The sequence below is a fragment of the Mustela putorius genome, unplaced genomic scaffold, assembly GCF_011764305.1.
Source record: "Mustela putorius furo isolate JIRA1106 unplaced genomic scaffold, ASM1176430v1.1 tig00000695_pilon_pilon_pilon, whole genome shotgun sequence".
Lineage (NCBI taxonomy): Eukaryota > Metazoa > Chordata > Mammalia > Carnivora > Mustelidae > Mustela > Mustela putorius.
In genome coordinates, this window is record NW_025421447.1 from 3,171,457 (window position 1) to 3,188,810 (window position 17,354).

The window sequence follows — 17,354 nt, forward strand, 5'->3', positions numbered from 1 at the left end:
CTCAAATAAATAAACAAACAGAATCTTAAAAAAAAGAGAGAGATTATTTCATGCCTCGGTTCCCTGTCTTCATGCTGCCTACTGTGGAGCAGTACAGCCTGCTGAATTGGGGTTGGGGAAATAGAGAACTAAAGAGTCCAGGGTGGGGGACAGGACAGCTACCCCAGGAGCTCCCCTACCAGTGAGAGGCCAGGGCTGCCCCCTTTCTGTTTCCCCAGTGCCCTGGGACAAATGAGACGGAGACAGAATCCAATTCCCTTTTATTCCCCTCTCAGGAGTCAGAGATGAAGATGAAGACACATACCCAAGAGCTTCAAGTTTATTCTTTATACTTTCTTGCTCCTCACATCCAAACAGCTGAGCTTCCCCCAGATCAAATATCTTTCCAGGAGAGCAAACTTGTGCCTCCACATGAATTCTGATCGGTCTGGGGGCCTCCAGACTCTGGCAGTTAGGTCAAGGTCTCCCCACGTGAAGGGAAGCCGGCAGCTCCTGCCATATCTGTACACAAAAGCTCAGAACACTGCCTCAGCATCTGCGACCCTGGTGTTCTGGAGCTCCAGCAGCCGCTGCACAGCCTCAGTCAAGTCCCACTCCCCGAGTCGGCGGTTATCTCGAGTCCGAATGTTCACTGCTCTCTCACTCTGCTCTTTCTGGCCAACCACTGCAGGAAGAGAGGAGGTTTGCGACTGTCAGGGCACACATACCCACATGGGATAGGCAAAAATTCAAGAGACCCCAATCTTTAAAAAGGGTGAGAGCACAGCCCAGATATAGTTCAGGAAAAGGGTATATTTAGCTGTCTCTTGCTCTCCAGTTCCCCTGATCATCCTGACGAGATAAGGAAATGTTCCAGACATGCCCTCCATGCCTTATCACTTCCAGTCAGGAGCCTAGGGGTCGGAGATAGTAGGGTCAGCCAGAGAGAGACAAACAGAGCAAGCAGCAGACCCAGAGAGAAACTGTGTGTGTATGCCCCCCCACATTAAAGAGAGGGAAGGGTGACAGGCAAGACTCACAGGCAAGCCCAGGGGGTCATGGGGCAACTTGCTCTAAGTGCCACTGGGCGAGTAGGTGTATAAAACAAGAAAGCTGAGGGGTGCCTGGGTGGCTCAGTGGGTTAAAGCCTCTGCCTTCGGCTCAGGTCATGATCCCAGGGTTCTGGGATCAAGCCCCGCATAGGGCTGTCTGCTCAGCAGGGAACCTGCTTCCCTTCCTCTCTCTCTGCCTGCCTTTCTGCCTACTTGTGATCACTGTCCTTCAAATAAATAAATAAAATCTAAAAAAACCAAAAACAAACAAACAAACAAAAAGCCAAGAAAGCTGAGTGATCTGATAAGAGGAGTTTCTGCTCCTTGTCTTCAAGACAGAGCTCCGAGTGGAGAAATGAAAGAAGGAACAAGGTGGCCTGACTCTTCTCCTTAAGTTCTTTATCATCATCCCTTAGGGCTGACTCCATCTGGGTCTAGAATAAACAAAGCTAACTAATTAACACCTTATTAGTCCTTCCTGTCCCTTTCTCTCTAATGCTCCTTTGGTTAATTAACCTAACAGACACCAACAGCTTGGAGGAGGGTCGAAGAAAACCGTTTTCCTGAAACCATAAAATTCCTAGAAGAAAACATAGGTGATAATATCTTGGACATTGGCTTTAGCAATGTTATTCTGGATGTCTTCCCAGGCAGGGGAAACAAAAGCAAAAATAAATTACTGGGACCACATCAAACTAAAAAGCTCTTGCACAGCAAAGGAACTGTCAATACACTGGAAAGGCATCCTACTGAATGGAAGAAGATATTCACAAACACTATATCTGGTAAGGGGTTAATATACAGAACATATAAAGAACTCATACAATTCAACACCAAAAAACAAAACAAAACAAAAAACCAAAAAACTGGGGCGCCTGGGTGGCTCAGTGGGTTAAGCCTCTGCCTTCGGCTCAGGTCATGATCTCGGGGTCCTGGGATCGAGCCCCGCATCGAGCTTTCCGCTCACTGGGGAGTCTGCTTCCTCCTCTCTCTCTCCGTGTGCTTCTCTTCCTACGTGTGATCTCTGTCTGTCAAATAAATAAAATCTTAAAAAAACAAAACAAAACACCAAAAAACCACCAAACGGTCATACTTGAAACTAGGTAAAAGGCCTAAATAGACATTTTCCCAAAGATGACATAGAGATGGCCACCAGGCACATAAAAAGATGCTTAACAACACTAATCATCAGGGAAATGCAAAACAAAACCACAATGAGATATCATCTCATACCAGTCAGAATGGCTAGTATCAAGGAGACAAGAAATAACAAGTTTTGGCAGGGGCGGGGAGGAAAAGGGACTTTTGTTCACTGTTGGTGGGAATGCAGGCTGGTGCAGCCACTGTAGAAAACAGGATGGAGGTTCCTCAAAAAATTAAAAAAAAAAAAGAAATACCGGGTACCTGTGTGGCTCAGTGGGTTGGGCCTCTGCCTTTGGCTCGGGTCATGATCTCGGGATCCTGGGATCCAGTCCCACATTGGGCTCTCTGGTCAACAGGGAGCCTGCTTTCTTCTCTCTCTCTCTGCCTGCCTCTCTGCCTATTTGTGATCGATCTCTCTGTCAAATAAATAAAATCTTTAAAATAAATAAATAAATAAAAATAGAAAAAGAAATACCATAAGATATCTAGTATTGGTACTGCATGGTATTTACCACCTCCCCAACTCTTGGCTAAAAGAAAACACTAATTCAAAAAAATGTATGTACCCCTACGTTTACTGTAGCATTATTAGCAATAGCCAATATATGGAAGCAACAAAAGTGTCCATTAACAGATACATGGATAAAGATGTGGGGGGGTAAACACAAATACATATACACACAACAGAATATTACTCAGCCAAAAAAAAAAAAAAAGGAGGGGTGAGATTGTGTGACAAAATAGATGGACCCAAAGGATACTATGCTAAGTGAAGTTAGTCAGAGAAAGACAAAAACCATATGATTTCACATTTTTTTTTTTTTAAAGTAAGCTTTATACCCAACTTGGGGCTTGAGCTCACAACCCTGAGATCAAGAGTCACATGTTCTACTAAATGAGCCAGCCAGGTGCCCCATATGTCATTATCACTATGTCATTATTGTAGTAACACTGTATGGTGACAAATGGTAGCTACATTTATTGTGATAAGCACTGAGTAATGTACAGAAGTGTCCAATCACTATGCTGTACACCTGAAATTAATGTAACATTGTGTCAACTATTAATGTAATATTGTGTCAAATATATGTCAATTAAAAATTTTTTCATTTAATTTAAAAAATAAAGAAATTGGGTGGGAGGTTGGGGTACCAGGTGGTGGGTATTATGGAGGGTACGGACTGCATGGAGCACTGGGTGTGGTGAAAAAATAATGAATACTGTTATGCTGAAAATAAATAAATTTAATTAAAAAAAATAAAGAAATTAATGTTAGAGTTACTATGCATATAATTAGAAATAAATGGTAAAACATACAAAAATTATAAGGATAAAATTGAGTCCAAAAAGAAATAGTGTATTTGCATCAAAATACAGTGAGCCTTGGGCAACATCCCCAGAGCCAATGTGGTTCAAACTGTCCCACTCAGTCTCAAGGGGAACTTTAGTGGAGATGTCTGAAAATATGGGCCCATCGGGTAAAATTCAAACACTGGCTGGCTACACACAAAACCAGACCTAGTCTTGAAGGTACTCACTTTCCACCATACATTGTAATAATCTAAATCTCACCAAATGTTTTCTCAAGTGTCTATGATTTTGTACTTTTTTTGTTCTGTTGAGAATATTATATTGTACTAGGTGTTGGTCTGCCTTCAGCTCAGGTCAGATTCCAGGGTCCTGGGATCGAGCCCTGAGGCAGGCTCCCTGCTCAGTGGAGAGCCTGCTTCTCCTCTCCTTCTGCCTGCTGCTCTGCCCACTTGTGCTCTCTATCTCGCTGTCAAATAAATAAATAAAATATTTTTTAAAAGAAGAAAAAGGAAATTATTCTGAGGGTGAGAACTGATTGTCAGGGGGTAAAAGGAACCCAGGGCCCAAATGGCTCAGGTGTCCTGAATCCAGCTCAGGTAATGAATGAACCCCAAGTAACCCAAATAAGCAAATAAGCAAATTTAAAAGGAAAGAATAGCATGGGAGGCTGGCAGAGAGTGCAGGGCTCTGAGGGTCTGTGCTGCTGGTCACTCACCGAACTGAAAATTGTAGTGGGCAAGCTGAGCCCGGCGGACTCTCCGGCTGAGGGTCAGTCCTGAGTCAGCATCTAGGTCACAGACCAGACCTGCAGCCTGCAGCCTCTGCTGTACCTGGGGCAGAGAGACAGAGGTTTGATGCCAGGGACTGAAGGCTGAGAAGCTAGAATAGTCTGATACCAATCTTCCCCATGCCCCAGATCTGTTCCTCCATCCCCTGCCTCAAGGGTCTCTGATTCTTGCGGACAACCCCTCTTTGTTCATCTTTGCACTGAGGCCGGTCCCCATCTCCCCCGTAGTTTCTGTCTCCTTCCCACTGGAGCCAAGCCTACCACCAATTCCCCAACTCTGCCTGCTCTAGCCACAGCACTACCCAACTAGCTACTTGACTTTGGTACTATCCACATCTTTACTTCGCTCTAGAAAGGAAATATGAAACCAACACTTCTCCAGGTCCCTTTTGTGCCAAGTGCTCTACTGTCAGCGTTTAACATTTGTTAATTTGTTAAATTTCCAGGCATCCCCAGAGGCAAGGAATTAAGTCTCATTTCTCAGATGTGGTTCCAGCATAAAGGCAGGCAGCCATTTGAGCCCAGTCCAGTGGCTCCAAATACTATTTCCCTTCCACTCTACTATGTGACACCTTCCTACCCACTGATCAGCTCTGGACTCCAGGTAGTCCTGCTTCAGCCCCTGTGCACCCTGCCCAGCTTCTCCTCACCTCCCTGGCATATTCCTCTTGCTCGGTTCCCACAGGGATGACCAGCACCTGGAATGGGGACAGCCACAATGGCCTGGTGGAGAGAGGAGAGGAAGGCAAACTATTTACTCTGGCTCTGACTGCAACTGTGGCTGCGGAGAGTTGATCTGAGAGGAAAACAGAAGAGGCGATCTGAGGAGACCAGGACCTGGAGCATGCACCATCTGCTCTGAGGACCAGAACAGAAATCAGGGGCCAGAGTTCTCACCATTTTCCTCCACAGCTTTCCGCCAGCACTCCCAATATCCTTTCCACAGAACCTAGCACTGCTCGGTGAATGAGGACTGGACGCTCCAGGACTCCCGCCTGCCTTGGAGGGAAAGAGGAGGATAGATGGAACAGAGGAAGAGTCAATAAGATGTGCACCCAAGAGCACCATCCAGTTTCCAAGAAATATTTAGCTCCAGCAAAGGTGTAGAGGATTCGGGTTTCATTTTTAGGGACAAAGACAGAAGGGGAAGTTGCTCTCCACCTATTCTGCTGGTAGCCAAGGGAAAAGGGGACCAGGCGAGGCTCTGTACCCCTTGTACTGGAGGTCAAATCTCAGGGGCAGCTGGAAGTCAAGCTGGATTGTCCCGCACTGATGGGGCCGACCCAGGGCATCGTGGAGGCGCACATCAATCTGGAGGAGACAGATGGGAGGATGTAAGGGCAACCAGAAGCAGGAGCTTCTACTGAATGTGCCCCCTACCTTCTACCGACCCACATGGCAGGCTGTTTTGAGATGTGTCATTGCTATAACACACTCTACTTCACTCACTAGGCACTCCAGCAGTGGTTCCTTCTACTCAGTAAAGGTATGACTTTAAGGGACATCAACACTGACACAAATGACCCACCCACACCCTGGGCTCTGAATTCCCTGACTTCATCATCTTCAAGATCTTTATGAGCACTCATGCACAGATACAGCCTTCATCTTGCCACTGCCCCGAACTGTGCGCCTCCAGACCACCACATCACACACCCCGCTCCTCTGATGACCGTCCTTGGTCTTTTGGCTCCGACAATTATTCCTACGAATTGCTTGTAAGTTCCTAGGTTCCTTCCCATTCACAACCCATTCCCTACCCACCTTTCCTTCTTTCCCCATGCAGCTGGGACCACTCTTGCTGGTTCCCTTCTACCACTGTTCTCCTGTCCCATGCCCAAGGCAAAACCCAGCCTGGTGGCACTCTGGCCTCCCACCATCTTGGCCCTACAACAGAAACCCCCCGAGCTGCCTCGCATGCCCCATACCACACCTAGCATGCATTACCCCATGCATAAATGGGAACTGATGCCACCATGCTAGTCCCTGTTTGAACTTTAACTGGGGCCTTGCTACTGTCAGCAGTCCTTTGCTGCCCTAGTCAGTTTTGTGTCCTATTCCCAAGGATTCTCTTTCTCCTCTTCCTATCTTCACTGCCTCACTGGAAACTCTCCTCTGCCCAACTCCCATCTCAGCAAATGATCCTGTCTCCCATCTCACGGGGAAATCAGATAATGATAACATGAGATGGAAAGATGTCTCAGACTTCCTTGCATGTGCCCCCAACTTCTCTTCCTGCCTCCAATATGATGCCAAAGGTGGTCTCTCAATCCTACCCCCTCAAACCTCCCTAAGAAATTCCCTCTACTGAAACCCTTCTACAACTTCAATTTCTCCCTGACCCTAACAGGCTCTCCTTCATCAGAGCATTTAAACATTCTCAAATTTCTCCCTTTATCACCAAAATCTCTTTTGATTACCCATGCCCCTTTGGCTACTCTCCTTCACTTTTTTTTTTTTAAATAGGTTTTATTTATCCATTTGAGAGAAAGAGAGTGAGAGAGAGCATGAGAAGGGAGTAGGTCAGAGGGAGAAGCAGACTCCCCACGGAGCTGGGAGCCCAATGCAGGACTTGATCCCAGGACCCCGGGATCATGACCTGAGCTGAAGGCAGTCGCTCAACCAATTAAGCCACCGACGTGCCCTCTCCTTTACTTTTTTAAGAGCCAAAATTCTCAAAAGAGTTATGTTCATTCATTCAGCTCAGACTCCAACTCCAGCCTCCACTTTACCAAAAATGATCCTTCAATATCTTTTTTCTTTTTTAAAGATTTTATTTATTTGACAGAGAGAGTAAGAGAGCACAAGCAGGGTGATGTGCAAAGGGAGAGAGAGAAGCAGGCTCCCTGCTTGGCAGGGAGCCCGAAGTGGGGCTCAATCCCAGGACTCTGAGATCATGACCTGAGCTGGGGCAGACTCTTAATCGACTTAGCCACACAGGCACCCTGGTCCTTCAATATCTAACAGCCTTTTCACCAAATCCAGCAGACACTTTCCGGTCCTTTTTTCCCCCTAACTTCTACTTCTTCCAACTTGGTCTTCAAGTTTGAACCCTGACCTCAGCCTCTGCCTGCACTGTTCTCACCTAGAATTCCTCTGTACTTGGCGAACAGTGAACTTTCAGGTTAGAAAGAGAATCCTGCAGAGACCTTTCCTGACCTTCCTGAGTGACCTGCTCCCTTGGTACCTACACAGGGCAGATTCAGAGGCCCCCAAATGCCTATTTACCTCCCATCCCTTTCACAAGACCACAAGCTTCATGGGGGCAGGAGACGTACTGCTCTTCTTTACATCCTACACAAGTTTAAAAATATTCCTGTCTATTAAATACCTAATAAAGCAAAATAATAAATGAATGAATAAAACTCTTAGCAGGGTCCCCAACCTACCTTAGGCCCATAGAATGCCCCATCTCCAGGGTTGAGGTCCCAGGGTTCTCCAAATTCTTCCAAGGCCCTCTGAAGGACCTTTATGAGGGAATGAGACAAGAGAGGACTGTGTCATCTTATACTTTACGAGCAAAGGATCTCTCCAGTCCCCAACAAATGACCCACTTAGCATATGCCTCTAAGGAGGACCCTGATTCCCATCTCCCCTCCCCCACCAGAGAGTGGTTTATCTGCCTCTTCACCTACATACCTGCTCAGCCTGGTCCCAAAGGCAAGGCTCTCCCAGGAAGCCAGACGGCCGGGTGGATAGTGCCAGGCGGAAAGAGAAGCCAAGGACAGCATAGACAGAACGGAGGAAATCAAGACAGCCTCGGATCTCTGCTTCAAGCTGGGGGCAGAAAATCGAGTGGGTGAGCTATATGCTACCTAGAGCTCTGGAGTGATGGGAGTTTGGGGGGAAACACAAGGCAAACACGTAGGACAGTTAGGGGTATCATGTAACTGAGTTGTAGCATATGAAGAGAGAGACTGGCAGTCGGGAGTGTTGGCAGTTCATGTGGAGAGTGGAAAGTGGTTCGGAAATGCTCGGGCGAGTTAGGCAAGGGCCACCTGATCTGGTGCACAGAAGATGTGAGCATCGTCCTGCTGGAAGCACCGCAGCCGGGTCAGTCCCCCTAGACTGCCGGAGGCCTCGGCCCGGTGGAGGGCCCCGAAGTCGGCCAGTCGCAGAGGCAGCTCTCGCCAGGATCTGGGCCGATGAGCGAACATCAGGCTGAGGATGGGGTGTGGAAGGGTCAGAGCCATAGGGAAAAGGACCCCCTGCAGACTGCTCCTCTACCCAATATGCTTATTTTCTCTGTGCCATCAGCTAGCACCCTCTCCAGCCTTAGCATGCCCTCCTGCTGAGCCCTGTTCATCCCACTCAGCACAATTTGAGCCCTGCATGGCTGAAAGTACATTCTTTAGGAATAGCAGCAGTGGACTCATTTACTACACCCCTACTCTGTGACAGGGACTGAGGCGAAAGAGGAACTCTGGACAGCAACCCAAACCCTTGACGTTACACAAGGAGACTAAGGCTTAGAGAGGTATGGTTTCCCCAAATTCACCTCCCTTAGCCGGAGGGTAGATTCAAGACTCAAATCAGGTGTCCCAGTGCTCTGCAAAAGGCGCTTTCTGTTACTTCATATTGGGCAACCTGGCTGCCACCCCCAGTCCTGGGAGGACCCAGGCCTCCTGGCTCCTCACTCACCAGTGTGCAGGGCAGTTCATGGGCTTGAGGGCAAGTGTGTCTGTGGGACGGCTAGCAGAGTGGTCACTCAGGGAGCTTGCAAGCCTGTCAGAGCCTTGGGGCTGCAGGGCAAACATGTCTTCCTGGTAATGTTCCCAGTGTCCTGAAAGCTCCCAGAGTTTCGTAGAAAACAGCATGGGAGTTTTCACTTCTGAGAAGCCACGGCGGGTATACTCGGCCTGGAGAGAAGAGTATAGATGTGGAAGGTCAGAGTGACTGGGCTCGGAGAGGTGGATGGCTGGCAGGTATGTGAGTCTCCTGAGATCTCAAGCCATGCTGCTCTCAGCCACAATCTGTTAAGTACCATGTTCTCTCTCCACACTCCCACCCTAGGACCTTGTTAAAGGACACCAGCACTTTACAATGTTTACGTTTAATCCTCCTCTTTTAACACTTGGCATCTTCTGGGCCTTGATTTCCTCCCTGGTCTTCCTTCCTCTCAATTTGGGTCCCCCATACCTTGATAAAAGCCACCAGTGCGTTATACACCCTTGTCCCTCGAGGCAGGAAGAAGCAGCTCCCAGGACTCAGTTCATGGAAGAAGAAGAGCTCCTGTGCCTGTGCAGGAATGGCAGTGTCACTCATGGGACAAAGTGGGGACGAGGGAGCTGCTCAATCTCTTGGATTTGTAATCTGCTCCCAACTTCACCATCAGGTTCCTTCACACCCACTCCTCTCCTCCCAATCTCTGTACCTTCCCAATGCGCCGGTGGTCCCGTAACTCTGCTTCTTCCTTCCATTCTTCCCAGGCCCTCAGCTCCTTTGCTGTGGGGAAGGAGATCCCTGACACCCGCTGCAGTGTCTCTGGGGCACCTGAAGACCTCCACAGGGATGAGGAGTTCTATGGGAGGACAAGGGAGTCAGAGAGAAGATGGGTTGACTGTAGATACCTAAGCTCTCCTTGGATGATGCTTATCTGATACTGAGCTTAAGCACCGCAAGTGTCCCTTCTCAGTGCTCATTGTTCCCCGCGCCCCCACCAGCATACCACTATCCTCCCATACCTCCTGTCATGTTTATAGCCTCAGAGACACTCAGACTCCAAATCCCTACTTGTGTCCTGCTCAGGCCTAACTTTAATCTGCCACTTCTTTTTCTTCCCATTCTCCCACAGGCACCATTGTACTTAGGACCACCCCCTCCTCTCCCAGTAACTGCTCACCAGAGTAACCTTAAGCTCTGGTCAGATGTCAGTCTATCCATCCACTTATCAGCCTCCCACACTATGTTCTACTCCTGGCCACATGAAATTCAAATGCCTCTGCTTGCTCTTTTCTTGAGCCATTTAACAAGAAATAGCCTATGTTTTATAAGCACTTTTAGCTTTTCCTCAAATACTTTCTCCCATGTTAGCTGACTTTGTCTCTGTGATGTGGATTTACTGACAGGATATAAATTTACAACAATCTTATTTCATAGGTGGGGAAGACAGGTAAGGAGAGTTACCCAAGGCCACATACTTCACTGGTGGCAGAGCTAGGACTGAGCACAAATGGCTAGGTTTTCAGTCCAGCGCTTTTGGCTCTATATACCTGCCTGTCCCCTTGCTTCCTGCTCCTGATTCCAACTAATAAATAAAGCACCTGGCCCAGGGATAGTATTGTCATAAAAGGCATGGCTTTCACTGATAGTATTCTACCTGTACCCTTCATATGATGTTCTATACACCCTCTCTCCACAGAAGCCTTCCTCATGTGACTCTGTCCAACCTGTTCACACACTCCCTCTCCATCTCCCTACCACTGAAGTCCAACTACAGAATGTGAATTGGCTTTAGGACCCGGGAAGGATGTTTGCAAAAGGTAAGGGATTTGTAGGAACTAAAAATCTTTCTCCTTCTGGATTCTCCGCTCAGCTATTAGAGGAGAGAAGGGGCTGGGAGAGATCATCTTCCCATTCCCCTGCTCATCCCAGTGAACACAGGGATCTCAGCCTAACCTTGCCCTCAAAACTGACCGTTAGCAGCTTCAGTCCTCCAATCTGTCCAGTATGCCGAAGGTGGGGGCCCCGGCAAAGATCAACCAGCATGCCACACCTGGGAGAAAGAAAAGGCCAATTAGTAGTTTCCAAATTCTTGAGCTTCTAGTGTTTTCCCTCTCATGGACTTCAGCAGACAAATAAAAAAAGTGAAGAACTGTACTACGAAGAGCAGGAGCAATGGGAGATAAAATTATTTCCTGTTCCTATTCCTTTTCTAGAGCAACAGATTACCTTCTACCTTCTTTCCCTCATCCCAATTCTGGCCTTCTTTGATGCATCCCACCTCTCCCTTTCCGCTCATTTTGACAACTCTCACCCGTATACTGTTGCCATTGGACCTGTCACTTTCTCCTCAATCAGGCGAAGCTTAAAGGGGTTATCCTGGAAGGAGAATGAGGGTAAGTCTTTATTCCTACATAGATGTCCTGGGAGAGAGCTACTCTTTCCCTCATGTTTCTGGGTCTTTCTCCTAAATGTGTGCACCTCCACCCCACCTTGAACAGCTGGCGAAGCTGATCCTGAGACACCTCTAGCCTCCGGAAAGGTTGAGCGGCAGCTCTGAGTTCCTGGCAAATCCGCTCCAAAGCAGGCAGCTCTGAGCCCCGGACTGTCCTGGAAAGATGAGAATTGGGTGGCTTGCATCTGCTGAGAAGCATCACCTGGGTGCCAGAACTGTTGGCTAGGAGGTGAAATCCTGCTCTCTAGAGAATCTAGAATTATTGGCAAAGGCAGACAGGTATAAATTTTCCTGCAGGAGGAAAAGCTCTATGTATGAAATTAAAAGCTGGATGTAGGCAACATGGATGGACAAAATTAGAGCAACAGTAATGAAGGAAGAAGTAAAAGTTAATTCCTAAAGACTAGAGAAGTTTCAAGCAGAATTAGACAGAAAAGGAAACGCACAGACTAGTGGAGAAAATGGCACCAATATCACCAATGTCACAGTTGAGGCCTGGAGAGGCTCCTCCCCAAACTTTCTCCTCCAAATTGAACATGCTTGATACCCCAGAAACGGGACAGAAACCACCCCAGTGAAAGGGTACACACTCAGTTATAAAATGAATTACATTTGAGGAGCTAACGTATACCATGGTGAATATAGTTGATAATTCCACATTGTATATATATTGAAATTTGTAAGAGCAAATCTTAAGCATTCATACACACACACACACACACACACACACACACAAAGTGAGGAACTGAGGTAACGAATATGTTAATGAATTCAATTGTGGGAATCCTTTCACAGTGTATATAAACATCAAATTACCAGGTTGTACACTTTTTTAGTTTTAAAAGTTTATTTATTATGTCATTTCTACACCCAACATGGGGCTTGAACTCACAACCCTGAGATGAAGAGTAGCATACTCTTCTGACTGAGCCAGCCAGTACCTCTTACACTGTACAATTTAGTGTGTTTGCTGCCGAAGCAAGCACTATACACTTTAAATACGTTACTTTGGGGGCGCCTGGGTAGCTCAGTGGGTTAAAGCCTCTGCCTTCGGCTCAGGTCATGATCCCAGGGTCCTGGGACTGAGCCCCATGTCAGGATCTCTGCTTGGCAGGGAACCTGCTTCCTCCTCTCTCTCTCTTCCTGCCTCTCTGACTACTTGTGATCTGTCTGTCAAATAAATTTAAAAATCTTAAAAAAAAATACATTACTTTGTCAATTACACTCCAAAAAGTCAAAAAATGAAATAAAATACGGTAAAATATCTAAAAAAGAAAGCACCCCAGAATCGTTCTCTTTCTTTGCACTACTTACCGCTCCTTTCCCAGGAAGAAATCATGGTAGAAGCCATATTCTGTACTTGGACCTCGGCAGAGGACAGCACCAAGGAGTTGTTCAGCTGCTGCCCCCAGGACATGGGTGCTGGAGTGCCAGAACACCTGGGTTCACAAGAAAGGAGTTCATAATCATCTCCTTTAACCCCTCACTCTCTGATCCTCTCCTCAGAGAAGCTGGTGTGAAACCAGTAAGGCTCTTCCAGAAAAAACTACCACAAAATGGGGAACCTGACCTTGGAGGTGAACACTAAATAGTAAAAGAAAAAAAAAACTGAATAGAAAACAAAAGGCTAGTATAAGCAATGCACGGATGACAGTAGCCCCCTGCCCCACTCCTCAGTGCTTCCCAGTCCTAGAGCATAGAAGCAGGAGCCCAGGCTTCTTTTGTTGCTCTTACAACATCCTCTTTTAGGGCTTCAGATTAAGATGGTAGTTCCTAAGGGCTCTGTTTGGTCTTTTAGTTCTATTTTTTTACCATTCCAGAAATCTAATGTGATGCAACCCCTCCTCCAGGATTTGATCACCTTTTATACATAGGTGACAAAATTCCATTTTTCTGGATCCTAACAGATGAGCTCTATTTTACCTAAGCTGACATGAAGACGACAAAGTGGGAAGGAGGCCAGTTGTGTGCTCAGTTGTGCAAGTCAAGTTAGAATTAAAAAATGTAGGGGCACCTGGGTGGCTTAGCCAGTTAAGCATCTGCTTTCAGCTCAGGTCATAATCCCGGGGTCTTGGGACTGAGCCCCAGCTCCGGTTCCTGGCTTGGTGGGGAACATGCTTCTCCCTCTCTCCCCTGCTCATGCTCTCTCTCAATCTCTCTCTCTCTCTCAAATAAGTAAATAAATAAATCATCTTCAAAAAAAAGAATTAAAAAATACATGCTACAGATAACTTGTAACGTATGTCTGTAGAGTTGCAAGGACTAAACTGGCAAATTACCTTTCTATTTTCAGCTTATGATCTCTCCTTTTTACTAGTACAAATGATGTCTACTTAATAGACTTGGTTTCCTAAGTTTCTGGCTTAGCCAGGTCCAGTTAAGACAAGCAGAGTGTGTTATGTCTCTGTCCCAGCTGCAAATGGAGAAACCGAGGCAAAATACTAGAAATATGCCCACTTAAATATCCCTTAGTTTAGGGACACCTGGGTGTTACAGTTGGTTAAGCATCTGATTCTTGGTGCAGGTTGTAATCTCAGGGTCCTGAGATGGAGCCCTGTGTTGGGTTCTGTGCTCTGCACGGAGACTGCTGGGTTTCTCTCTCTTTTCCCATCTCTCCCCACCCCACCTTCCCCCTCTCTAAAATAAATAAATCTTAAAAAAAAAAAAATACACACACACATAGAGTGGTGCCTGGGTGCCTCAGTTGGTTGACCTTCAGCTCAGGTCATGATCCTGGGGCCCTGGGATCGAGCCCCACGTCTAGCTCTCTGGGAGCTCAGCAGGGAGTCTGCTTCTCCCTCTGTCCCTCCCCTTGCTCCTTCTCTATCTTTCATTCATTCTGTCCCTCAAATAAACAAAAATTTTAAATTAAGGAAAAAAGTATATAAAGATATATATAGATAGCTAAAGCTCTCTCTCTACATATATGTATATCCCTTAGCTGAATTGCCATGGTGTTCCCAAAAAGGAAGAGACTTACTGCCTTGCCCTCTGCAGAACTGAATGTTAGAAACCTGAGGTCAGAATCTGTCTCCAAGGGCCGCTCCAGATCATAAAGTTCTCCATTCACTTGAGCAGCCACTGCAGTATCTGCCAGTGTTGAACTTGGCCAGAGGAGGGGTGATGATGAAGAAAAAGACATGGTTACAATCCACAGGGGAAGAGAGGGACTTATCTCTCAACAACTCCAAACATGAAAATGGGGAAAGGTGTCACCAGAGCAATAAACGATGGATAATAAACGAAGGGTAGACACTATGAAACTAATGCAAATAAAAAGGAATCCTCAGGAAAAGGCAATCTTGATAGGGACGGAATAGAAGCAAGCAGAATTTTCATTTCCTGCTCAAGTCCTTCGAAGTACAGAGGAAGAAGGATAACCCTGGCAGGTATAAAATGAGCCTGGTACCTGATCTGCTGGGCTAGTTGGTAAGGCGTTGTGTTCCATGCCACAGCATCCACTTTTTGGCCTCCAGGGAGTGATATCTTAATAGTTCGCTGCTCCTTCTGTGCCATGCTTGCTAACCTCTTTACCTGAGCAGTCCATAGCTCCTCAAAAAGGCCAAGCCGCTCTGTCAACCAGTGTGGAGGGGTCGGCACAGCTGCCTGGAAGGAAAGAGGTTAGGAGGTAACATGGGTCCCATCATTCCTTTCTGGGACTGGGGCTGCTGGGAGATGAGAATATTGAAGTGATCTTGGTTCCTAATTCCTAGTCTGTAAGAGGACTACGACATACAGGGGTGGGAGTCCTATGCTCGCCAGTCTGTCGACCCTAGGAGAAATGGCTGCAACTAAGAGCTTAGGGTAGCCGGGTCCAGCGACTCAAGGCAGGGGTAAGGGATGTCAGGCTGGGTTTAGAGTCTACACCCACAGCAGGGCTGGGTGCGACGCGGTTCATAACTTTTAGGTACCTCACGCACCGTGTGCAGCACGCAAGTTTGCAAGCCTGGGAGCCGGAGCCGCCGCCACCTCTGATAAAACCCCATGTTCCTTCAGACCCGTGCCTACATGCTTAAACAAATTGCAGTCGTTTCTCCGTCACCGGATTCCTCCTCTTTGGCTTCCGGCCCGACAATACCCATGGCCTATTGGTTCATATAGCTGCCACTCTAGTCTGGGACCACCTCCAGGATCTCCGAAGAGGTATGCCCCACACAGCACAAACAGCTGTGTGGGTGGTTCCGGGCGAGCGGAAGACCTAAACTGTTACACACACCAGCAATGCCGAAACCTGAAGTTTTAGCCCAAAGTAGCAGTTACCTATCCTGCAGCTTTGAGAACTGCGGCAGGAAAACTCCTGAGAAATGAGAGTGGGAGAAAAACAGATGGGAAAGACTAGCTAGTCATTTCCTTTGAACTACAGGTTTTCTTTTACGTAGTCTTTACTGGCAGGTAAGAACACAGATAGGGCAGTCTTTGGAACCAGACAGTATCAATCCTGGATCTATCTCCCATTCACTGTGTAATTTTAGGTAGATTATTTAATTTCTTCTAAGCATCAATTTCCTCAGCTATAAAATGGGAATAATACTAGTAACACTTCCAACTGTTGAAGTTAAGTTCATGTAAATCGTGCATGGTACACGGTAATGGCTACAATAGCGACAAGCTGTTAGAATAAATGAATTTAATAGCGTTGGGGCTGGAGCAACGAATCTGCAGAGGGCACTTAAACTAAATCACCTCATAGTCATAGTGCATATGAGGGACCTTAGAGATCTCTTAATCTTACACGTGGAAGAATTTAAGGTCAGAGAAGTTAAGTGACTTAAGGTCAAACAGTAAGTGCTGATGCTTGATTTTGAAACCGTGTCTTACACTCTCCTATCACATTATGCTTTCAATAGAGTTTACCTCAAATACACCTACGCATCACTTCAGAAAGAGGTGCCTGACTCTAGAATCTTAGCTGCTTCCTACACAAGACCTTGGACAGAGGACCAGGTATACCTGATTTATTTTGCACAGTAAAAATTGAAACACGATCACATTTGTAGTCAAGTATGAGGTGAAATGGACTTGGGAGCAGCTGTAAGGTTCTCAATAACTCTCCTTTGTCCCCTCACCTGGGGGTGGGGATGGTTGGAGATGGTTCTCAAGTTTCCAATGGTAGTGGAATCAAGGATTTTGGAGAAAGAGCTGTCAGAGAAAGCTGTTTAATCTAGGCTTCCAGAGGTCAGAAGTACTTTCTGGGGTAGACGGTAGTTGACTTGAGTCACAGGCACCACTTGGCATCTTGGTTCCATCTCCTGACATCCTGAAAGACAAAAAGATATAGACAAAACTGTGGAAGAGGAAAATCACTTGTGTGTGGGAGGGGCGGTCTGGAGGGTTGGAAAAAGGTAGACAGGATTTAAAAATGACATTCAGAAAGTGGGACAACAGGCAGAACTTTTCCCATGGCTTTGCCCTAAAAGGGATGGGAATATTATATTGCAGGTGACAAAATGATAGGTTCTCAATAATCATTGCATTAAGAATGTATCAATCACTGTATTGACTTCAAACTCCAATGGATACATTTATTGACACATACATTCTTTAATCATTCCACCTCGTCCTCCTTTGGAATACTAGAGGGATGGTAGAATAAACAGGCTACACTGTTATGGCAGCTTCCTGCTCTCATCCTTCAAACATGTACTGATTTACTGTGTGCAATGCACTGAACTGAGGGCTCATGGGATGCCCATCAATCAACAACTTCATCATCACCTGTGTAACTTGTGTTGCAGTGGAGGAAGGAAGGAATGTCAGGAGTTACTGCATTCTTCTTGTAGGAAACAAGCCAGGCAGCCAGCAAGGAATAGCAAGCCAGCCAGGGCCAATTCATTTATCAGTGATTCTTTTACAATTTCTGATTTGTAACTGCCTTATCTCAGCTTCAGGGAATTTTAACCCATTTGTCTGGGAAACATTTATCCCTAAAACTGCTCTTACCTTCCATCCAGAATATTGCCAAACA

The 17,354-nt window shown here is 46.5% G+C and overlaps 1 protein-coding gene across 5 annotated transcripts; it reads right to left on the reverse strand.

Moving 5' to 3' along the window:
• Positions 1 to 243: 243 nt before the first annotated feature.
• TARS2 (threonyl-tRNA synthetase 2, mitochondrial) lies at positions 244 to 15,444 on the reverse strand. 5 transcript variants are annotated; one of them, XM_004776799.3, is made up of 18 exons: positions 15,310 to 15,444; positions 14,799 to 14,995; positions 14,370 to 14,493; positions 12,704 to 12,828; positions 11,427 to 11,544; positions 11,249 to 11,313; positions 10,909 to 10,987; positions 9,647 to 9,793; positions 9,412 to 9,510; positions 8,914 to 9,131; positions 8,271 to 8,433; positions 7,912 to 8,049; positions 7,662 to 7,739; positions 5,483 to 5,583; positions 5,170 to 5,271; positions 4,923 to 4,995; positions 4,201 to 4,315; positions 244 to 664 (listed from the first exon to the last, which is right to left on the reverse strand). In XM_004776799.3, exons 1-18 carry the CDS (start codon positions 15,373 to 15,375, stop codon positions 516 to 518), a joined length of 2,157 nt encoding a protein of 718 aa, XP_004776856.1. In that variant the 5' UTR covers positions 15,376 to 15,444; the 3' UTR covers positions 244 to 515. The 5 variants fall into 5 exon arrangements, 3 of the variants coding, with proteins under 3 accessions (XP_004776856.1, XP_012903458.1, XP_012903459.1); XM_013048004.2 differs by having other exon boundaries at positions 15,301 to 15,444; XR_001176994.2 differs by lacking the exon at positions 244 to 664 and having other exon boundaries at positions 4,247 to 4,315; positions 5,170 to 5,267; positions 15,301 to 15,444.
• Between the last annotated feature and the right edge of the window lie 1,910 nt (positions 15,445 to 17,354).

What these genes read in the sequence shown, in the direction of transcription:
- TARS2 (XM_013048004.2), bottom strand. Translation starts at nt 15,375, where the DNA reads ATGGGGTTTTATCAGAGGTGGCGGCGGCTCCGGCTCCCAGGCTTGCAA. An exon ending in TGCTGCACACGGTGCGTGAG is followed by an intron (nt 14,996 to 15,300) that starts GTACCTAAAAGT and finishes CTTTCCTTCCAG; the next exon opens with GCAGCTGTGCCGACCCCTCC. An exon ending in CCAATGGCAACAGTATACGG is followed by an intron (nt 10,988 to 11,248) that starts GTGAGAGTTGTC and finishes TCTTTCTCCCAG; the next exon opens with GTGTGGCATGCTGGTTGATC.